The 20,938-nt window shown below is 36.3% G+C and overlaps 1 protein-coding gene across 2 annotated transcripts in view; it reads left to right on the top strand.

Moving 5' to 3' along the window:
* The window catches only part of Girdin (protein girdin), a 134,537-nt gene that overhangs the window by 92,959 nt on the left and 20,640 nt on the right, over positions 1 to 20,938 (top strand). For both annotated transcript variants that reach the window (XM_081758920.1, XM_081758921.1), the window contains exons 22-26: positions 712 to 857; positions 2,635 to 2,727; positions 3,070 to 3,142; positions 15,837 to 15,966; positions 18,184 to 18,311. In XM_081758920.1, coding sequence (XP_081615046.1) covers positions 712 to 857; positions 2,635 to 2,727; positions 3,070 to 3,142; positions 15,837 to 15,966; positions 18,184 to 18,311 — 570 coding nt within the window. The remainder of the gene's footprint in view (positions 1 to 711; positions 858 to 2,634; positions 2,728 to 3,069; positions 3,143 to 15,836; positions 15,967 to 18,183; positions 18,312 to 20,938) is intronic.

The raw sequence follows: 20,938 nt of genomic DNA, 5'->3' as shown, positions 1-20,938 counted from the left end.
AGTTTTACATATTATTTTAGAATTTCAACTTGTTTAAATTCTAGAGTCGTGTGTTTACGGTCATTACTTAATTATCAGTATGAGATAGTCATACAATCATTTCATCAGTAGTAATGTAGGAGTCAGCTCCCACTATATTACTACGACCTCTTATAATAGTGTTATGTTCTGTGACGAGAATTGGTCTTTTGTTGCGATGTGGTCGTGTCATTTAATAATTTTTCCAGACACATACTGTCGCATCACTTCAATGCTTGTGTAGGTTCCTCATAAATAGAGGATATTCGCAACAGTTTGTTGTTGTGAGCAAATATATATAATTCGTAACTGCCAATCGAACACGGTGAGAAGTATTGGCTTCATAATAATTTCAAAAAGCTAATTACACTCAAATGGTTATGTCGCATCAACACACCCAATAAAGTTTTACCTTCTCCCTTATTTTTTCAGTGGTTCAGTGAATGCGCACGCGCCTTTAGTGCGAGGGTTCCCTGGTTTGATCCCAACCCATGTGAGCTTTTGGTGGACAACATACTGTCCGTGGATTTTCACGAGGTCCTCCCGTTTCCTTCCACATTCTCATTTTGTCAATTTTTACAGAATAATTCACTTTTATTAATCATCCGTCTTTAGCGTGAAAGACACATCATGGGACAATAAACTAGAAATTTCATTGCATGAAATTTCATGAAGACTATTCTTGTTGTTTAGATGCTGATCCAGATGAACGCAACTTTAGAAGAAGATAGACGATCGTTGATGGAACATGTTTCTCACTTATTAACTCAATACCATGAACTTCTGACACATTCACTAGAAGATAAGGAACATTTTCACAGCGAAGAAAAATTGTTTACGTAAGTATCTATGTATCATTTAAGAAATACAGTAAAATGCAGTAATATATAACTCAGTTATTTACTTTGTATGTGTTCCAACGATTGTAATTGTGCATAGTGCGTTTAAAGAGAAAACATAGTGAAGAAATAAAGTAGATTGAAAAATAATGTTTTCTTGACAAGATTGTGCCAGTTAAGGCTAATACTGTAAATCGAAGTAAAGTAAGTAGCAACTTTAAATATAAAATATAATACTATTATTTTGAATGTGGTTAAAATAAAGAAATCCAAGCTTGGATATAAAAAATCAAAATGCAAGGTACTTACATTGTTATTTTGAGTATTATACACATAAAAACAATATGGAAACTTTCTACTCTTAATGAATCGTCAAAATAGCATAAGAAAGAAAGGAAGAAACTTGAATAAAGATTGTCAATAGACAATTATCATCATTTGTGCGCAAAAGGCTTTTGAACTAATGTAAAACGGACTTACCATATCTACTTTCCAATTTTCATACATAAAATATTTACTAGTGCGAAAAACTTGGAAAAGTCCTGGAAGAATAAGCATATATAATTTGGAAATTTTAAACCTGAGGGTAGTAAGATTTATACTTTAGAAGAGTTAGATTAGTGTTCTGCTATCCCAGGCGAAAAGAAACGAAGAACGCCTGAAAAACTCTTGAAATTGGCACACTGTTTTATACCCTCCAAGGGAAGGGGCTCAGTGGTAGAATTTCGCATTTACCCCAGAATCAGGTATGTAAGGTATCATGAACATTACCTACTCCTCGGCTGTTTTAGCAGAAATGCATAAAAAAAAACCGCCTGTAAGGAGGGGCATAGCCAGAGGTTGCTGAGCCGATTCGAGCGACCCCACCCAAATTGTTATTAATCTCACTATTATCGAAATGACCGGTTGCATGCTAGAGTAACCTAAGTACCAACAACAGCAAGGTCGAACTTAGTATTAACATGTATACTAAGTTCAACCTTACTACTGTTGGTAATTAGGCTAGTGGCATTCAACTGGCTTTTACATGTTAACAGGAGCGCCGTAGGGGACTGCCGACACTAATCCCCCATTGATCTGCCAATTTGTATTGTCGCAGTATAGAATCAAATTTTACGAAAACCTTTAAACTACAATGAAATTTGCAGGCAAACATTCTCAAATCTCATTCGTATCAAGAATATTGCAGAAGTTTCTTGCATACAAGCAACCCAACCCCCGCTAATCTGCCTTTCTAAGTTACAAACACAGACAGTGTACAGTATATGTTTACAATTGCTCTGCATAGGAGAACGGTCTGAATGGAAATTATCTAATTTGAAAACATACTATGTACAACACCTGTAATTGTCTTTTCTCATCCTTTATACCCATTTGCCATACTATGTACAACACCTGTAATTGTCTTTTCTCATCCTTTATACCCATTTGCCGGGAACACTCCTTTCGATCTTATAATTATAGGCCATGTACAGATGCCGGGAAAACGCCTTTCGATGTTATAGGCCATGTACAGTGCATATTTACAACTCCTCCTCTTAAGAGATTGAAAAGACTTTTTAATCCTTGAAAATATTCTGTATACCACATGAATTCCTGCCGGGAGTCGAACTCGGGTTTCCCATGCTAAAGACGCATAGAGAACTCATAGGAAAAATCGTGAAACATAGTTTAACAAAGAGTGATCCTGAGCGATCTGTTTCTTTATTTTTGCTTAGATGTTAGAAGTTCTATGATAATTTTATTTGTTGAGAATTTACATTTCTTGTATTTACAGAGACAGACTAAATGATTTGAGGCGACAGAAGGAGAAGTTAGAGGAAAAAATAATGGAACATTATAGAAGAATGGAGAGCTGTTCACCTAAAAAGTTAGTATACATTGTTTTTATCTAGTTCGGTTCTCTACTGCTTTGTTTTTGTTTTTGAGATATTGTACATATTTCCAGTAATAGGCACTGCCCTTGTACTCACACAGAACATATTGTGATCTTTTCTCTAGTAAAGTCTAAATGCGCTTCCATCAGTTTAGATGTGGCACACATGGCATCCTTGTTGTAAAATGAATTGTAGTAATAAATTTAATGAAGTATTAGGAGTTTTGCTGTAGTCTTCATAGAGTTTCTAGTTCTAATGGGAGAATATTCTAGTGTGTGTTTCTACAGATGTATGTTGATATCTTTTGCATTTTTTTTTTCTTTTCTTTCTTGCAGGAAAAGTTTCGGAGCAAGTTTAGTTAGGAAAGTAAGGAAAGCTGGATCAGACATTATTAGTAAGGTTCCCCGAGTAAGTTCACGTATTATGAATATGATTATTATTACATTTTAATACAGTAAAACTCAGTTTTGTGTATTGCATGAGGTACAAACTCTCCATATTGTACAATAACGTGTATCCAACTTCTTTAATAACATATCTACTCCGTCATTTCAAATAACCTGATAAGGAACTAAACAAATTCTTTCCCCATCATGGTTTTACTTGGGATTTGCTAAACAAAATATTGTTATTTCTTTTACCTTCAATTCCAGCGCACTGAAGTATCGAATATATTTAAACCAGTCAGGTGCCATAGACTATTTACGTCTACTTTTATGTGGGACGTTTGTAGACAATATGGCAGAATCATGATCAGATAATATGGCATATAAAATAATAGATTCGAAAGATAAGCACAACATAAACGATGTTAATCCGAATTCCTAAAATATATTATTGAAATATTTGCATACAGTGGAAGAAAAATTGCCAAGATTAGCTTTAGGAATTAGATTTCTGGGCTGTCAGCATCGAAGGACATTTAACCCGTCACGTATGAGGAATATTGTCCCTCGGCGATCACACTATCCGTTGAAAGGGAAAGAAGGAATCAGCCTGGGACCTGTATGTTAATTACCATCCCGACATTTGCCTGGTGGGAATGAAGCAAACACACAAAAATCTCACTCAGGATGGCTGGACTGAAAAAGCTTTTAAACTTTTTCCACCGAGTGTCCTCACCGGGAATCGAACTTGGGACCGCTCGCACCAAAGACGAGAGCTAGCGACTGCGTAAAAATTGCAAAGAAATCTAAGGAAAGAATTGTCTCCTGGTATGGTGAAATGAAAATGCATACATATGGTAATCAAAATAATGGAAACGTGTGCAATTTGCAACATGTAAGAGATGTGATGTGGTAACACTGAGGATACTATGTAGCTCGTGGCCGCACGTCAGATGAGGTAAAACGGAGACATGTTTCTTTTACTTTAACGTCCCACTACTATGCACCAGCGGTAAGGGAGGTGGTGACAAGAAGATGGGTGATAATGGTTGAATGACGAAAGTGGGAAGAAACAAGAGAACCGGGAGAAAACCCACGCACATGTATTTATCCACCACAAACCCCACTTGGCGGGAACTGCGATCGAACGAGGGAACTCACGTGCCAGAGGTGAGCGCTCTACTACTAAGCCACTAGGGCTCCAACGGAGGCATGTATTTAAGCAACAAAATGGGAGACCTCTATTGAGTTTCAGAGAGATCATATATGGGTGCCTGGTTAGTGGGCGCAAGTGAATCTAAGGTGGCCAGTTTATTAGGTGTATCGCGAGGAAGAATGTCCAATGTGATAATTGCCTACAAGACCTATGGCAAGACGACATCGGCGAAGAGTAATAACGAACAAAAAAAAAAGCTTCAGTGACAGCGATCGCCGAGCCCCAAACCTTCTACTCTCAATACGGAACTGGTGGCTTTTAAGATTTCATATCTACGGCAAAGAAATGACAGAAAAAACCTATCGTATAATCGATGCCAGTTTGGTCTTCCAATACCTTATCACAAAAGTAACACATCCTTGTAGTTCCGATTCTTCCAACCAATTCATTTTACATATTTTATTCTAGAAATTTTCTTCTATTTGTTATTCTTTCGTTCACGTCCGGTTTTATTGACCTATTCTTCCCGTTAGTTTTATCTTTCTTCACTAAATTCCCTCTACTTTCAGCTTGGTAATATAACAAGTGAACACATTCCAACATGACGTCCACCTGGATTCTTCACTGCCTTTTTTAAAATTATTTTTTATTTGTTTTTATATTCTTTCCCCTATTTCTTCCCCTCCCTGTCACTGTAGCGAAACTGCGTTGTAACGATATTGTAGCATACTAGTATACTTTTTAGTATAAGTGATTGTTTCCACTGTTTTCTTGTGAGGAGTTTATTACATGTAGATATTTTAAGAAACTAATTGTAGTTGGGAAGGGTTAAAGATTCGAAAGAAGCAGCTTTATATGTACGAGAGTAAGTCAATAAGTATCTGCAATTAGTTTTTATTATTTATTATTTCAAGACTACAATGTTTTTATTTTTATCATTTTCCAACATAGTTACCCTTCTTTTCAATGCATCTAGTCCATCGTTGCACAAGCTTTCCGATAGCATCTGCTAAAAAGTTCTTTGTTGCGCAGCAAGCCACGATTGCAACTGCTTCCTTCGCCTGTTGATCGGAGATGAATCGACGGCCTCTGAGAGCATCTTAAAGTGGACCAAACAGATGGTAATCGGATGGGGCGATGCTCCAGTGTTTGAGTGGTGTGGGCGACAGTATGTGGACAACACAAGAACACCTTCCGACAATCGATCCCTGCGTTTATTACGAATTCCAGGTTTCAACTTGCTTACCAGCATATCACTGTACCTTTTTCTGTTTATTGTTGACCTTTTTTCCAGGTAATGTTCCAGGACTGGCCCTTGTGAGTTCTAAAACATTGTGAGCATCACTTTCCCTGCAGAAAGTTGACTCTTGAATTTCTTCTTGATGGGAAATCCGAGGTGCTTCCATTTCATGCTCTGGCGTTTGCTCTCTCGCTCAGTGATGAATCTAAATTTCATCTCCAGTAATGATTCGCCTGAGAAATGCTTCACCTTCGTTAGCATAACGGTCCAGTAGGTGTTGACAGATTCTCACACGATTTTGCTCGTGCTCTTAGTTTTATCGGAACCCATCTCGCACACACGTCGTGAAAGTTGAACCTGTTATGCATGATGTCACATGCAGAACCATGACTAAATCTGCATATGGGTTACCACTTCATCAACACTCTTGAGTTAGTTAGAATCAAGACATAGACTCGTTCAACAATGTCATCAGTTGTTATAGCTGGACGCCCTGCTTTTTCCTCATCCGTCACGCTCATTCGACCACTTTTGAACTGTTCAAACCACTGGTAAACACTTCGCTGTGGCAATTGTGCTAAAAGTCTTCTATGAATTTCCGCCCCGAGTACACCTTCAGACGTAAAAAAACGGATGACAAAACGCTGTTGTTCTTGGTGCACAAAGGGAGTGGCGCTGCCATCTTTACTTCGCAACCGGGGCCGTCGCTAGCAGTTTTGCCGCCCTGGGCGATACTTTCACATGCCGCCCCTTTAATCCGCAAACCTTATTTTGTCAGAAGACGTTCAAGTGTTACGAAAAAGTAAAATGCCTCATTTAAAAACATGTATGAAATGGAAGAGTAAACAAAAAGTTGAACTACATCTCTCGAATGCTTACGTAATATTTAAACGACTCCATACATGACACAATATTCAGCATGCTCGATTTCTCTGTATATCTGTGATATACAGCAGCACATACAGAAAATAAAATTTTAAAAGATGTGCTTTAGTCACGACTAAGAATTTTAATTTTTAAGCTTATTTTATATCAAAAAGTATTTCCAATAGAGCATGGAGTGTGAAGATAGTATAGTGAATCAGATATTACGGCAAAACTATGTGATTAGCCTAAGCTTTATAATGTACCAAAACACAATAGAGATACATAAATTTAACATACTTTAATTGAAAGGAATTTGTCTTGCTTTGATATGAGAAATTCCTGTATCAAATTCGCATAGTCCAATGTTCCAGCCAATTCGTGTTCTCTTGATATCATCGCTAGACCACTCAAGCGTATTTTAGAGATGGAAGAACGTAGGTATGTAGTTCTTAATGAGCTTAAGTTTCGAAAAACTTCTTTCTCCACTTGCCACTGTTACTGGTGTGGTTAACAAAATCCTAAGTGCAACACTTGACATTGGGAGCGAAGTCATGTTCCTTAATTAATTTTAAAGCTTCTTTTGGTGAACTTTTAGGTTTAATTGAAGCGGATAACACTTTCAGTTTGTCTTTCAAATCACTGGGGTTAACAACTTTCGATTCTTCATATGCTAAAATGCTGGCAAGTTTAGTACACTTTTCAGACAAAAGTTCAAGTGACATATCTTTAAGATTACTTATATCGTAAAGAAAATTGAAATACTCGCTGTGATATTTAAGTTGCTCAAACATTTCTCTTAAAGCTAACATAATCATGTCTAGAACTTTGTAATAAAAATCAATGTTGTATCTTGTTTGTGGATCTTCAATAGTTTCATCCTCTGCCTTGTACTAAAACTCTCTCTTCTTTTGATTTCGAGCTTGCACTGTATTACCTATCCATGGATCATCCATATCTTATGCTGATGCCAACTCCATCGCATCAACTAAGTAAGATTGAAATTTTGCATCATTTCTGCTCATCTCAGAGTACTCAGATATATTTTAAAGAAACCCGACTGCATCCAACACATGAGAATCAATACTTTGAAGACTTTTGCTTAATATGTTTATATGGAGTAAAAGGTCATACCAGATAACGAGTGAGTAAAGGAAAGTAAAGTAACACAGCTGATTTGATATACACAAAGCATCGTGGGTGACCATTCTATTTGTTCTATTGTCGTTACTTATTTGAAGTAAGGCATCATAAACATCCCCTATTTGATATCTAAGTGGAATCAGAGCATCAATTCGGCTCTCCCAGCTTGTGGTGCTTCATGGTTTTAAAGTGAGACTCCTTTAGTATGGCACAACGTTGAATTGACACAGAAAAAAAGTCATGAACTTTTCTAACTATGCAAAAAATGAAACGGCGCACTGAGATGCTGTTGCTGCATCGTTAATGATAAGACTTAGTGAATAACTACTGCAAGAAACATAGAAGGCTCGAGAATTTATTTCTATAAATTCTCTTCTGAATACCTGAATATTTGCCTTTCATATTGGAACCATTGTCATGTACTTGGCCCCTCATATCTTCGATGAGAATGTTCATTTCATTTAGCTGTTTGATTATTACTTCTGTCAGTCCTAGAACAGAGGTGTCTGTTACCGGTACGAAACCAAGAAAGTGTTCGCAAATTTTTTCAATGCATTCTCCATTACTGTATGTAATTGGTACAAAACGAACGATTATTGCCATTTGTTCTGTACCAGAAATATATGGCGTACAGTCTAGTATTATACTATAATATTTTGCAGCTCTCAACAAAGATAGTATTTTACTTTTAATTTGTTCACTAAAAATTAGAACAATTTCATTTTGGACATCTATTTCTAAGTAATGATGATATTTATTTTGTCCTTCCATGGTTCTTTTAATGAGTTCAGCCATGACGCTGTCAAACTTTGCAAAGAGTTCTACCAGTTTCAGAAAATTACCATTATTACTTGAAAGTTTATCTTATGTTCCGCGTAACGGTAGATATTGTTCATCTAAAGCTGTATTATTGCAACTAGTCGTTCTATCACGTTCTTCCTATGCTGTGTTTCGGCATTTAACATTTTCTGATGTTCTGCGTCAATTGTAAGACCACTTTTCAGTCTTATCGAAAGTCCCATCCATCTTCTTTGCGACTCAAAATGAACAGGAGACCTATCATGACTAGGCAGGACTTCAGAAATGTATCGCCAATTAATATAGCCATCAACTGTGAAAGATATTTTACTTGGGGAAGATAATTTGCAGCAAAAACAGAAAACAGCATTCTTACTTTCTGAATAAACTAACCACTTCTGAACACAGTTTCGCCATTAGATAATGTATACTTGTAACAGTTACCTGTGAACCAACGATTGAAATTACCTACGGACAGTTGTCAAACTTGGTTAATTGCTCTGGAGAACCTCTTTTTGACTAGGGTGGTTCTAATAAAATCATCTATACTACGAGGCCAATTCGCTGGATTTTGGTCTATGTGTGATATTTGTGCTCGCTTGTGCGATGAGATCGTCATTCATTGTATCTATAGAAAAATGTAAAGACGAAGGTGTATTACTATCTATCAGAGAGTACTTGCTCTGAATTATATTTCCTGACTGAGTGAGTTTTTCATTTAAATTTAATTCTTTTGACTCATCTCATTTTGATAAACGTTAAGAACTTATCCATCCTAGCTGAAAATCTTATCTACGTCGCTGCAAGGAAAATATTGAACGAGATACCTGTGGCTAGTAGTTTGATAATTGAAAATAAGGAGGAATGCTCTGAATTTCCTGAATGTGAGTGAAGTAAGTTCAATTCTTAGGTGAACACAATTTTATTTTTCCGTGTGAGCCTATTACGAAGCAATATATTTTGATAGTATTCTTTCCTTTTTCAAATTTTGCCGCCCATTAGACTTGCCGCCGTGGGCGGTGGCATGGCTCGACCCCCCCCCCCTTCCCCCTCGCGCTGGCCCTGTTCGCAACAGCGCAAAGCAGATTGATGTGATAAAACTATAACCTATCACAGACGTAGAGATGTGGGTCGGGTAAATACCCAGTGGGTAGGTAAATAAAAAATGGGTATTTACCCGGGTATTTACCCCTTTTGTATTTACCTACCCAAAAAATGGGTATTTTCCGAAAGTTGAATTATTTTGAGGATTTAAGAATTGTTAACCATACCGGTGACCTTTTTTTTTATATTTTGGGATCTGTCGAGCGTGTTTTCTCATTCATTCACTGTAAATATGCAAAATAATAACCATTGACCCCGTTCATGTGCGGTGCGGGTTTGCAGGCAGTTTTGACCATGGCCCACCCGAGATACAATTTTGGATATTATATATTATTCTAGGTTAAAACGACATCTGAAACCTATTTTTTTATTTTTCTCGAAGAACTTCATAAGTAAAGAGATCAAAATATTGAATCGAGTGTTTTGAAAGGGGGAAATGGTGGGGATGAGCTGTTACAATTTTCAGATGAAGCCCTCGTATACACCTACACATGCATCTGAGTTTGAACAACATCGATCAAGCCAATCTTGAGAAATAATTAACTTTTCCGAGTTTACGTCATTGCTCACGAAAAAATCAGAGTTGAGAACCAGAGTCAGAGTTGAAACATGAGAAATTAATGTCTCCTGGGAGTACCTACATTACCACCCTCTTGTCGTCTCGAGATTGATCTCGAGCTATTTTACAATACTTATCCACCTATGCCCTTTCTTCACCAAGGTGTAAACGGCTTTGAAACTTGGATTAGTTTCGCCAAGACTTAAAAAATTAAGAAATCGTAGTATGACTTCAAGTCTTAGGTTCTCCAAACGTAGAAATCGTATATAAACCCTCTTTGTCAAATCCTTGGGAGACAGCCCAAGTTTTAAATGTAAAGTTTGCGATACGCCACCGATTTTCAAGAACCGTATCAAGTTATTGTGTATTAACATTTGAGAACAGATGTTTTGAGACTCTTCAATCCAACATCTTTTTTTTCCGAAATGTGCAATTTTGAAATTTTAAAATTCTCAGAAATATTTCACAGACAACCGTCATACGAATAAAAGATAAACGAAAGCTGAATCATGTATCTAAAGCATTACATATCAGAGGCTACAACTAATTGAATAAAGGAGACAAAATTATCAAAATCTTTCCGAGTCGAACATTATGGAGGTTCAAGTTAATCATGAAAAGATGGAATCTTATGTCCTCTAGTTTCCAACTTAAAAGAACATTTTGGAGTAATTTTACTAAAAGGAGAAAGTGAGTTTGATATAGTAGGTATAGTGCATTTATTATACGAAAAAATACATCAATTTCCATCAAATATACAGGCTTTTCTTAACTTTTTATGGCTTCTTAGGTTCAACGTTACAATTTCGGATTTTTGATAGAATCTTAATATTGATGTTTCTTAAAACAAACGCCGACGTATGGAACCTTAATGAAGTCTTACAGAAAGCGTCGAAGGAAAGCATTGCCAAAGCGATCTTCTTTGTGGGTGTTCCCTGCCACTTGTTGATCACCCTTTGTGGATTGAATTTTTTAAAAAGAAAATTCATCCTTCGTATTCTTTCCTATCAATGTATCGTCTAGCTACGTGTTACCGGGATGCTCAACATAGTGAAATGCAAGGGGAAGTTAAAATGAAGTTAGAGGAATCAAGAAATATATATTTACAGTGTGACGGGTGGAGTAAATTAAGAAATGAATCTATCAGTTATTTCGTCATTTTAAAGCCTGAATCTGTTTTTGTTGATCTCACGTTGTCGAAAGAAAATAAACACGATGCACATTACTTGTGTGAAGAGATTATGAATATTCTGTGAAAACATAACCCTAAAAAAAAATAATAATCATAGAAGACAATGCTTCCAACATGAGAGCATGTTTTAAATTAGTAAAACAGAAGTATCCTAGTATAGTATCTTTGGGTTGTCTTGCTCATCTTCTCCATTTGCTTTGTGCTGACATCAACGAATGTCCATCGGTAAAGACATTACTGGGAACTGTAATTGATGTTGTTAAAACAATCAAACATAGCCATCACCTGCAAGCACTATTTACACAAAACTCAAGGGAGAAAAGGGTTCCAATTTCGTTAAAGTTGCCTGAAGAAACAACATGGGGAAGCCATTTACAATGCCTCCAAAGTGTGCTTGTCAATAAAACCGGGCTTCAGATACTCGCATAAGTGAGGAATCGTCATTACCTTCAGAAATCAACAAAAATCTTCTTGATTATGTATTCTGGATTTGTAATGAAAACCTTGTAGCCATTTTGAAACCTATATTGGATTTGATTAATTGCTTCGAGTAAAATGAGTATCACATAGACACTTTGCACACAAAATTCCAGTCTTCATCTCTGATGACAGAACAGTTACTATCATGAATTCTTTCGAAAACAGAAGAGCATCAATGATGGAAAAATTTAAACAAAGAAATGAACCCGGCTTGGGTCCAATTCATCTAGCTGCAGATCTCCTCAATTTCACTTTTCACGGCTGCAAATTGGCCGCTGAAGAATTGCTTGATGGAGTAAATTTCGTTTGTGAAGTTGGAAAACAAATGGGATTGAATTCTGAGATAACATTTGACTGACTATAGGGACAGGAAGGAAATTGGGCAAGGAAGTTTTTGTGGGACGGAGTGGAACAAATGAGCTCACTGCTTTGGTGGAGAGGGTTTCGGGACATCACTGAATTAGCTGATGTCGCTATTTGAATACTTTGTGCTCCGGTTACATCTACTGCCACAGAAAGAACTCCCTCTACATTTAGTAAAACAATAAATTGTTTATCATTCGAGAGGACAGGAAAACTAACATATCCTTCTTATAACTGGAAGCTTTTAAATAAGAGATTGCCTGAAGTTTCACGGATGCAACACTCAGGACCAGGTCATCAAGGTACAAGTCACCAGCTGTTGGCATGGAACAGAATAAAATACCAGAGACAATGGAAGAGGATACAGAGAAATGAGTGACATAGAAGAAAATGAAGAAGCGAGTAATAGTGATGTTGATACTGAAGAATGATGTGATGATTCCGAGTCTGATCTTACGGTTGATTCTGAGTAGGACGGTAAAATCTGTGGTAGTTTTATAGTACTCCAAATATGGTGGAGGTTAATTGCTGTTCTATACTGAATAATTTAAAGTATAAATATTACTGAGTTACTATAAAGCTTAACGTTGTTTATCACATTAATATTTTAAATATGCTATTCCAATAAATTCTTTCACAAAGCATTATTGTTAAACTCAATTTAGTGAACACTTCTAAAATCAGGAATTAGTTATTTAAGTGTTTTACGAAATGTTATTCCTTATTTTATGGATAATTTTCTTTCAACGGCATATTTAGTAAATAATTTCATCGATCAATTTATTAAATTTAATTACCTTGATTATTCTGGAACTTTCGTAATCGTTAAATGTGTGTTTTTTAAGTTTCTAAGTATTTTCAAGGTTACGCGCTAGTTACTAAAGTCGAGTTTCTTTACTATGATATAACTATATCAACAACTTCGTTGTTACAGTGTAGTTTCTTACACAGATTAATTTATTAATTCCGTAAATCAGGTGTAAAACTTAAGAAACTTATTGGTCCAATTCTTTGCATACTCGACAATTCAGTACATTTCATTGCCCATAGATAAAGTAACAAAAATAACATTATTTTGCGTGGAGAAAGTAACCAGCCGTATCTGTAATGTCAGTTGAGTTTTTTTTTTTCAATTATTAAAAAGGTTGTTTTCATCATTGCTATTCAAAAAAAATTTAAGGTAATGTTAACAATATATATGTATAATAAAATTGTTGTAACTTTGAATCTTTAAAATATCAAAGCAATTATTAATAATTCATTTTCCGCCATTAATAAATTTGGTAAGCCAAAAGAAAACGTATTTCTTTAGTAATAGAGATCCTGCTGTTACTTAAATATTTTAGTTAGTGTGTTCATCGGTGATTTAAAAAAAACTGGAGAATGTATTGAAAGATAAAAGAAAATGAGCCAGATTGAAAAAAAATGAAGAAAGTTTCACAAGAGGCGAACCTAAGGAAGAACTTAAATTCCGTGTCATTAATACCAGGAGATGCTGGCAGGCAGAATACTTAACAATAGTGTATGACTGGTTTGGTGACAACTGACTTGACTTTTTTTTAGTCATCGTTACGTTCTGTCATAAATTTTAAATTTTCGTGTTGGTTTGATCCACTACCAAATTCTACCGCGTAGTTGATTGGACGTCTCAGGGGCACACCAAAGTAAGAATTCACAGGGTAGAATGGATAATTATTTTCCGCCAAGGGTAATAGAAGGAAATTTAGTGTAAGTAGAAAGAAAATTATGGTAAATAGGTAGGAAATCCGTACTGTATTACTTAATAAATATCAAATTGATTCTTTAAGTACTAGAAAAAAATGATTAATTAGGTGGTTACTTAGTGTTCCTGTTGCAGGTGATACAAATGACCATTATATTTTTCATTGACAACGATAAAATCCATTTATTGCTAACTAAAACATAAAATACCCACTAAAATACCCATTTTGGGTGAATACCCGGGTATTTACCTAGGGTATTTACCCGCTGAAATAAATACCCAGGTATTTTACATCCCTACACAGACGAAGCCAACGGTGACACCTGGCGTCTTGTGAGCACACAATGCCGTAGAGCCAACCTGAGAAGAAATAGAAAATATTGCAGTTATTGACTTACTCTCGTATAAAAGGTTTGAGGTAAAGAAAATTCCTGTAAATCTAAAAAACTTGTAAAAAAATCTTCAACGTTATTTTTCATTATAAAGCATAGTAGTAAGTCATTAGGTGCACTGTTGTCAGTTAATACAGCATAGATAAAATATAAAGTAAAAATTACTAAATGGGAAATCGATAATTATTATTGTTTACTCTTTCATTTGTGAAATTGAAATAAATTCTATGTTTTAAGCTACCAATCCATGTATCTATATTAATAAGAGGCAAGTTGAATAAAGTTTTGGAACGAAATCATTTCGAATTTCAAAAGGAAAGCTTACATACAACAAAAACAGTTCTTACATTATTACGAGGCTTCTCAGGAAAGTAAAGATACAAACAAAAAATAAGGTACATAAGAATTGTATTGAACACAAAGAACACTACATTGGATACGCCAGTACGGAGGCTATTTCTCCACATAAGTGCCACCATTATCCAAACATTCATTCAAACGTGGAGTAAGTTTTTGTATCCCAGAATCGTAAGAAGTCCGGCGCCTGCATCTGGAACTACGTTGTGACTTCTTCCCTGGCGCCATCGTCGTCGTCAAAGTGTTTTCCGCCAAGGTGTTCCTTTAGGTACAGGAACAGATAACTCGACAGCTGGGTGCCGGGTCGGGACGATATGGCGGATGTTGAAGGAAGTCCCATTGATAATTGCTGATTTTGACTGGGTGTTACCATGAATAAAGGGAAATCCATGTAACAACATGTCCCTAGTTTATTTTGAATTTTGGTTGACTAGAATTTCCAAGTCCGACTGTATATTTCAGCATTAATCACTCTTCCAGGAGGCATGAATTCCACCAGGATGCCATGGCGATCCCAGAATACTGTTGCCATCAGATTGCTGGTTAGCTTCCGGAGAATGGGTAAGGCGCCACTGTAGTGACTGATATTTGGATTCAAGCGTATGGTGTAACACTTAAGTCACGCCACCTGTCACAACGGCGTCCAGGAATGCATCTCCCTCCTCTGTGTAGCGCGTAAGGAAGTCCAGTGCGTATTCCATTCGTTTTGCTTTGTGTTCACCAGTCAACTGTTTCAGGACCCAGCGCGTACACAACTTTTTGTACGTCACGAAACATCACACACAATTCTGTAATTGTCACCCGCCTGTTCGCACGCATGTCTGCTTCAATGTGATTGCGAAGGTCGGCTCCTCTCTTCATCGTGAATGACCTTCTGGAAAGGCAACGCAGCACTATTTCTCGCGATGAATCTTCGATTAACTCTTTCCTTGTGCCTTGAAAAATCTGACCACGCTGCGCACTTCACACCTGGCTGGATTCAGTATTACCACTGCCATTTCCAACGCTAACTCCTTGCACAAGACTCAGTGCAGCACTGATGAATCATTCACAATATTCGTCGTATGGATCAAGGTTACTGCTAGTGTTTGCCAAGTTTGGTACATATTTTTCGTCTAACGTGAACATATGTTTGTATCTTTACTCTCCTGACAAGCCTGGCAATTTAATGTCAGCTCGTAGTTTTATTACTTAGTTTTATAATATTTTGATAGTGCGATATGATTTTTTTTTCCCCGTTAAGTGTTGTTTTTATACAAGAGATTAGTATTTTATTTTGCATCTGAGTCTAAGAATATACTTATGTACATACAGCTTAATAATGTGTTTTAACTATTAATTTTAGAGTGGAAAATATTGGCAACAAGGTCATCGATCGAGGAGTCAGGCTAATGTGTCACATGAATCTGAATCAGGAGAAATGGGCAACGAATCCGACACTAGCTTGGATGACTTATATCTTCATTCTCCAGCAGGTAGAAGATCTTGGTATTTTTATAGTTCATTCATTTTGAATTAGAAAAGAGTGAAGATTGTCTATTGGTATTAATGACTGTAAGGAAATACCATAACTTCATTGTTTGTAGTTATTCGAATAATGCAAGAAATTCTTTCTATAATACACAGAGAGTGGACATTGATGTAATTGTTAGAACAGGAAAGTTAACCTAAAGTGTATTTACCTGGATTATTTAAATTATTGTATACTAGCTAAAAAATCCCTGTTCTTCGCATGGAAAGAGTAGATTGATGGAAAATATTTGAAAGTTATATACACCTCCCTCCGTTAAGATACACTTTTTGGTTAAAATAACATGATAAAAACCTGACATGATAAAATGGTGCTAACTGTGTTCTGAAACTCATTTCAAACAGTCTGGTCGTTTTCCCGTAATGAAACAGACAACGTTGAAAATGTTCTAAAAATTGCCCCTTCCTGCCTTTCTTCATTAGAAGGTAATTTTCAAAAAGGTTGAGGTACGTGACTGTTTGGTTTTAATAAGTTTATATATCAAGTTTCATTTTCGTAACGAGGGATTCTTGAGAAAGTATATTTTTGAAGTACATTTTAAACCACCTCCCCTTCCCTTAGGATACACATTTTAATGAAAATAACGTGATAAAAACTCGGATTGAGAACTGCTGACTGAGTACAAAATTTCATTTCAGATTGTTCAGCTTTTTTCCCGTAATGAGACTGACAGTGCCAATTTAAATATGGCGAAAAAATTATAGAAATTGCTGTTTTATCCCCTGATGTGACATTTCCGAAAACGCTGGGTTAGGTGTCCATTTATTTTTAATGAGGACTTTATATACGGAATTTCATCTTCCAAACATGAAGGAGTCTTGAGACCTCAACTTCTGGCATAAATTTGATCCCTCTCCCCCTTAGGATACACACTTGATTCAAACACATGTTAAAAACCCAGTTCGATGTGAGTATTAACTGTATTCAAAAATTCATTTCGGACAGTTCAGCATTGTTTTCTGTATAATATCACTTTGAGTGATAGTGTTACACATTGTCACAAACAGGACCACTTTCATTTTTATTTACAGAGATGAACTAAAAGAGAAATCATGAAATAGAAAAATCTGATTGCTGGATTGACAGAATCTTGAACAGCATTCTCTTGCTTGCCGATACTTAATATTTACGAAATAATTCAAATAATTGTATTTACGCACGCCAAAACTTATGTAATTAATTTAACAAATTGCCAGTAGATAGCTAGACAGTATTTGGGGAATGAAGTACCAAAATAAACAAATGAGAAAAGTACTAATGATTATTGCTAGTAGTTCAAGTGGTAGAGCTGCCGACTAGCAAGCAAGAGATCGGGCCGCGGGTCTCCGCTAATCATGCGGACAGAGTTTCTGGTGTTATTCCATTATGTTAACCCTTTATTTGGCACTGTTGTTCTCAAGCAACATCGCAATCTATTGCGTTATCCGCATGAATTATAACTTTAGTGATCATTTAATTGGCATTATTGCTTTCATACAATATTCATATACATGATTTGCTGGTCGCTTCTGTAGATATTTCTAATCTTCGTCAACAGGGGACAGTCAAATTTAGTATTGTAGAAGCTTTATCCCCTACGTTCTGCGAAATTTCTTTTTTATATGTGGTTTCTTGTTCTGTAGGAAAATATTTCAACGAAACTGCTGCTAATTACTGAGAGTATTCTTATGATATTTTACCATAATAGGGCAATGCTGCTTAGCAGCTACACATAAGACCTATTTTATGGCAATGTTGCTTTGAAACAAACACTGTATTTTTTAACCAAAGTACAGAAATACTTTAAAACTTACGAAATTATGATCATGGTTCAACATGGTTCAACCATAAAAGCAAACTAAATATTTTAATGCTGATGCTATCAGTGCTTGCCAATTAAAGGGTTTACCCCGTTTTCCAAAATAGGAAGTACTTAAGAGTAAGAAAATATAACTCTGACTACCACGAGAATTGAGCTGGTACATTGGCATTCTGGAATTAATAAGAATTGGGTTCTTTAGTTAGCAGAAGTAGTAAATACCTCTATTCATATTTTTATTATCACAAAGACCCAGAACGAATAGACCTACCAGATTACAATTGCCCTTGTCGTAAAAATTGTAATTTTCTTACATGTTACTCAGTGCTGCATAGAATTTAATTCCAGAAACTAATTTTTCAGAGCACCATAGTTCTGACGGCTTCACACAAAGTACTTTAAGTCTTGGAAGTGCAGGTACACGACGAGCTGTATATTATGCTGAAGACAGTGGCAGAAATAAAAACCAAGAGAGGCTGAATGAATCCTATGTAAGTACCAATTCATGCTATTTCTATAACATAGGGTTGATGCTGTTGAAATTGTCAGTAGAGATGTTACATCCAAATAATGACAAATAAAAAACACCAATACTTATCATAGCTTGCAAAACGTGAATACTAAGCGAAGTAGTTGCGAGTTGAAGAAGCAATTTCAAAGTAGTTATCAACAGCAGGGGTAGGCTTGTCTGTTGTCATCAGATTTCCTCATGGTCACTAAATGATCGAAATAACGAAGATGAGAAAGAGAAAAATCAATAAGAGATAAGCGATAGAAACGTGGGGTGTATGGAGATGGATACTTCAAATCACTGAAATCTACGCATATTAGGCAAATTATGTTGTGTATGAGCCTTGTGTCTGTAATACATATGGTGAATATTCCAATTCCAGTACTTAGGAGTAACCAGCACAACAGAGAACCATTGGAATATTGGCATACTTGTGTCGTTTGTGTCATGTACGTCACGTGACAAGCAGCTGAAATTTTCGGAATGCTACTCACTATCACGGGTATAGAAAGTGGTAATTTGTGTCCTGAATGGTTGTGCAGTTCTGTATTTCATGTGTGATTTGACAGCTGCAACTATGTCTAATTCGGGAACGTTTGATTCGCAAGTTCAAACTGGGCCATAATCGGAAGTTTTTGTAGTCCGAAAGGTTTTCAGGGGCAGTAACCAGATGGGTAAACGAATTTCGCGATCAGCCGATTTCAGGTAGACCGAAAACTGTGGCGGCTTCCAAGATTGTGCACCAGGTAATAAATGCAAATTCGACTAACATTTGCGAGCTTATCTTACACAAACAAGCTCGGTATTTCACAGCCCAACGTCAATCGTCATTTTCACGATCTCTGCTAAAAAACGTGATTTGCATTTCCTGAAGAGAATAGCAACATGCAACGATAAATGAATATTTTCCGAGATCATAATGTGCATAAAACAATGGTTAAACAAGGACCAGATGCAGAAACCTGACGCCAAACGATTACCTTGTTTCAGACACAAGGTAATCCACTGCGTCTGGTGGAATTATGAGGAGATAATCCATTACTAGTTCGTTCCGAATGTTCGAACCATCAGCTCAAAGCTGTAGTTTAGAATAGTTTGAGCTGATGTATGATGTTGTGTGCCAAATATACCATGTATTGATAAAGCGAAATAGAGCCATCTTCATCAAAAGAACGGAAAATTTTATATCTCTCGAGCGACCAGAGTAAACCCCAAGAACTTCGGGGAATTGAACTAATACCACAGTCAGCATATAGTCCGCATCTCGTATCCTCGGATTATTACTACATGAAACATAGTATCAAGTGTAGGCTCATTTCTCTCCTTTGTTGCCGTCCTAGTACTCGTAATTATTATATGAGAGGCCTTCGCAAGAGCTCGTCCAGTAATCTTCTCCGATCAACAAACATCATCTCTAGAATGATTTCAAAACTTGCCCCCTGCAGAACATAGTTATGCAGAACTTCCCTTATTAACAAATTTCTAAGATGGCAGATAATTGCATTGGGTCTAAGCCCCAAATATAAGATAATAATCATCTTTCTTAGAAATGGCCATTTGAAATCAACTAGGTCTCCAGGATGCCGCTTCCCCTGTAATAGAACAAATAGTTTTTTTTTTCACGACCACACAATACTTATTGTAACTATAATTACAGTCCTTCTAGGCTATTTACTAGCCTCCCTTTTACCAAACACATACACTAATCGCAACCTGCTCGAAGGACAAACCCTAGAAACTATTTGAACAATCTTGCCCGCCATCACACTAATCTTCATTGCCCTACCTTCCCTCCGGCTCTTATATTTAATTACTTGTTTCAATGTATGACTATTTTTTTTTTTCTCGCGATGCTTCGAAACCAGAGAGAAGGTGGATTTTTTTTTTCTCGAAGGATAAGAACGGATATTGATGTGGGATGGAATAATTTGCCGAAAGGTAGTTTGAGATTGTGCAACACGATGGCGTGTGCTCCAAGTGCAAGCTAGTTTGGTTGTCTTGATTTTCAAAGCAAGTAAGTGACTGAAATATTGCGAAACGGTTGTATTTATTCCTATTTTTCTTTAATCTTAACTAACATTCGTACATTTTCGTACTAAAATTTGATTACATCAGCCCCAAAATTCTTAATAACGTTTCGGTCATTATACAGTTTAACCTCTTCTAGAACCAACACCTCTGACATAAAACATAAATAATCTGTGGCAACGGTTCGGCGTGATGTATCTAGAAAACATTTATTCCCATTTACCTAAATACTACTGTCCAAAATCCCAGTCCTTCGTAAAACAAGGATACCAGCAATATGATACAAGATAATATGAAATGAAATTAATATTTTTAAGGTTAATGTCCTACGGTTATATCCCTTAGGCTAAAGCAGACGGATGATTAATGAAAGTAAATGATCGTGGAATTGAATATTTGTACTCTCTCACCGGGTATCGAACCCGTGTCACGTATACCAAAGGCACACGCACTAGCCTTTAGACCAGTAGGAGGATTGATATAACATAAAAATACATTGTTGTGAGCACCAACAGATCCTTGAAGATCAATGGATGGCACATTTCTCATATCTTATCAGAGTAACGATTTATAGTAATC

Source organism: Thermobia domestica, chromosome 5 (genome assembly GCF_964235325.1).
Source record: "Thermobia domestica chromosome 5, izTheDome1.hap1.1, whole genome shotgun sequence".
NCBI lineage: Eukaryota > Metazoa > Arthropoda > Insecta > Zygentoma > Lepismatidae > Thermobia > Thermobia domestica.
The sequence above is the reverse complement of the archived record's forward strand: the minus strand, read 5'-3'. Positions and strand labels throughout refer to the sequence as shown.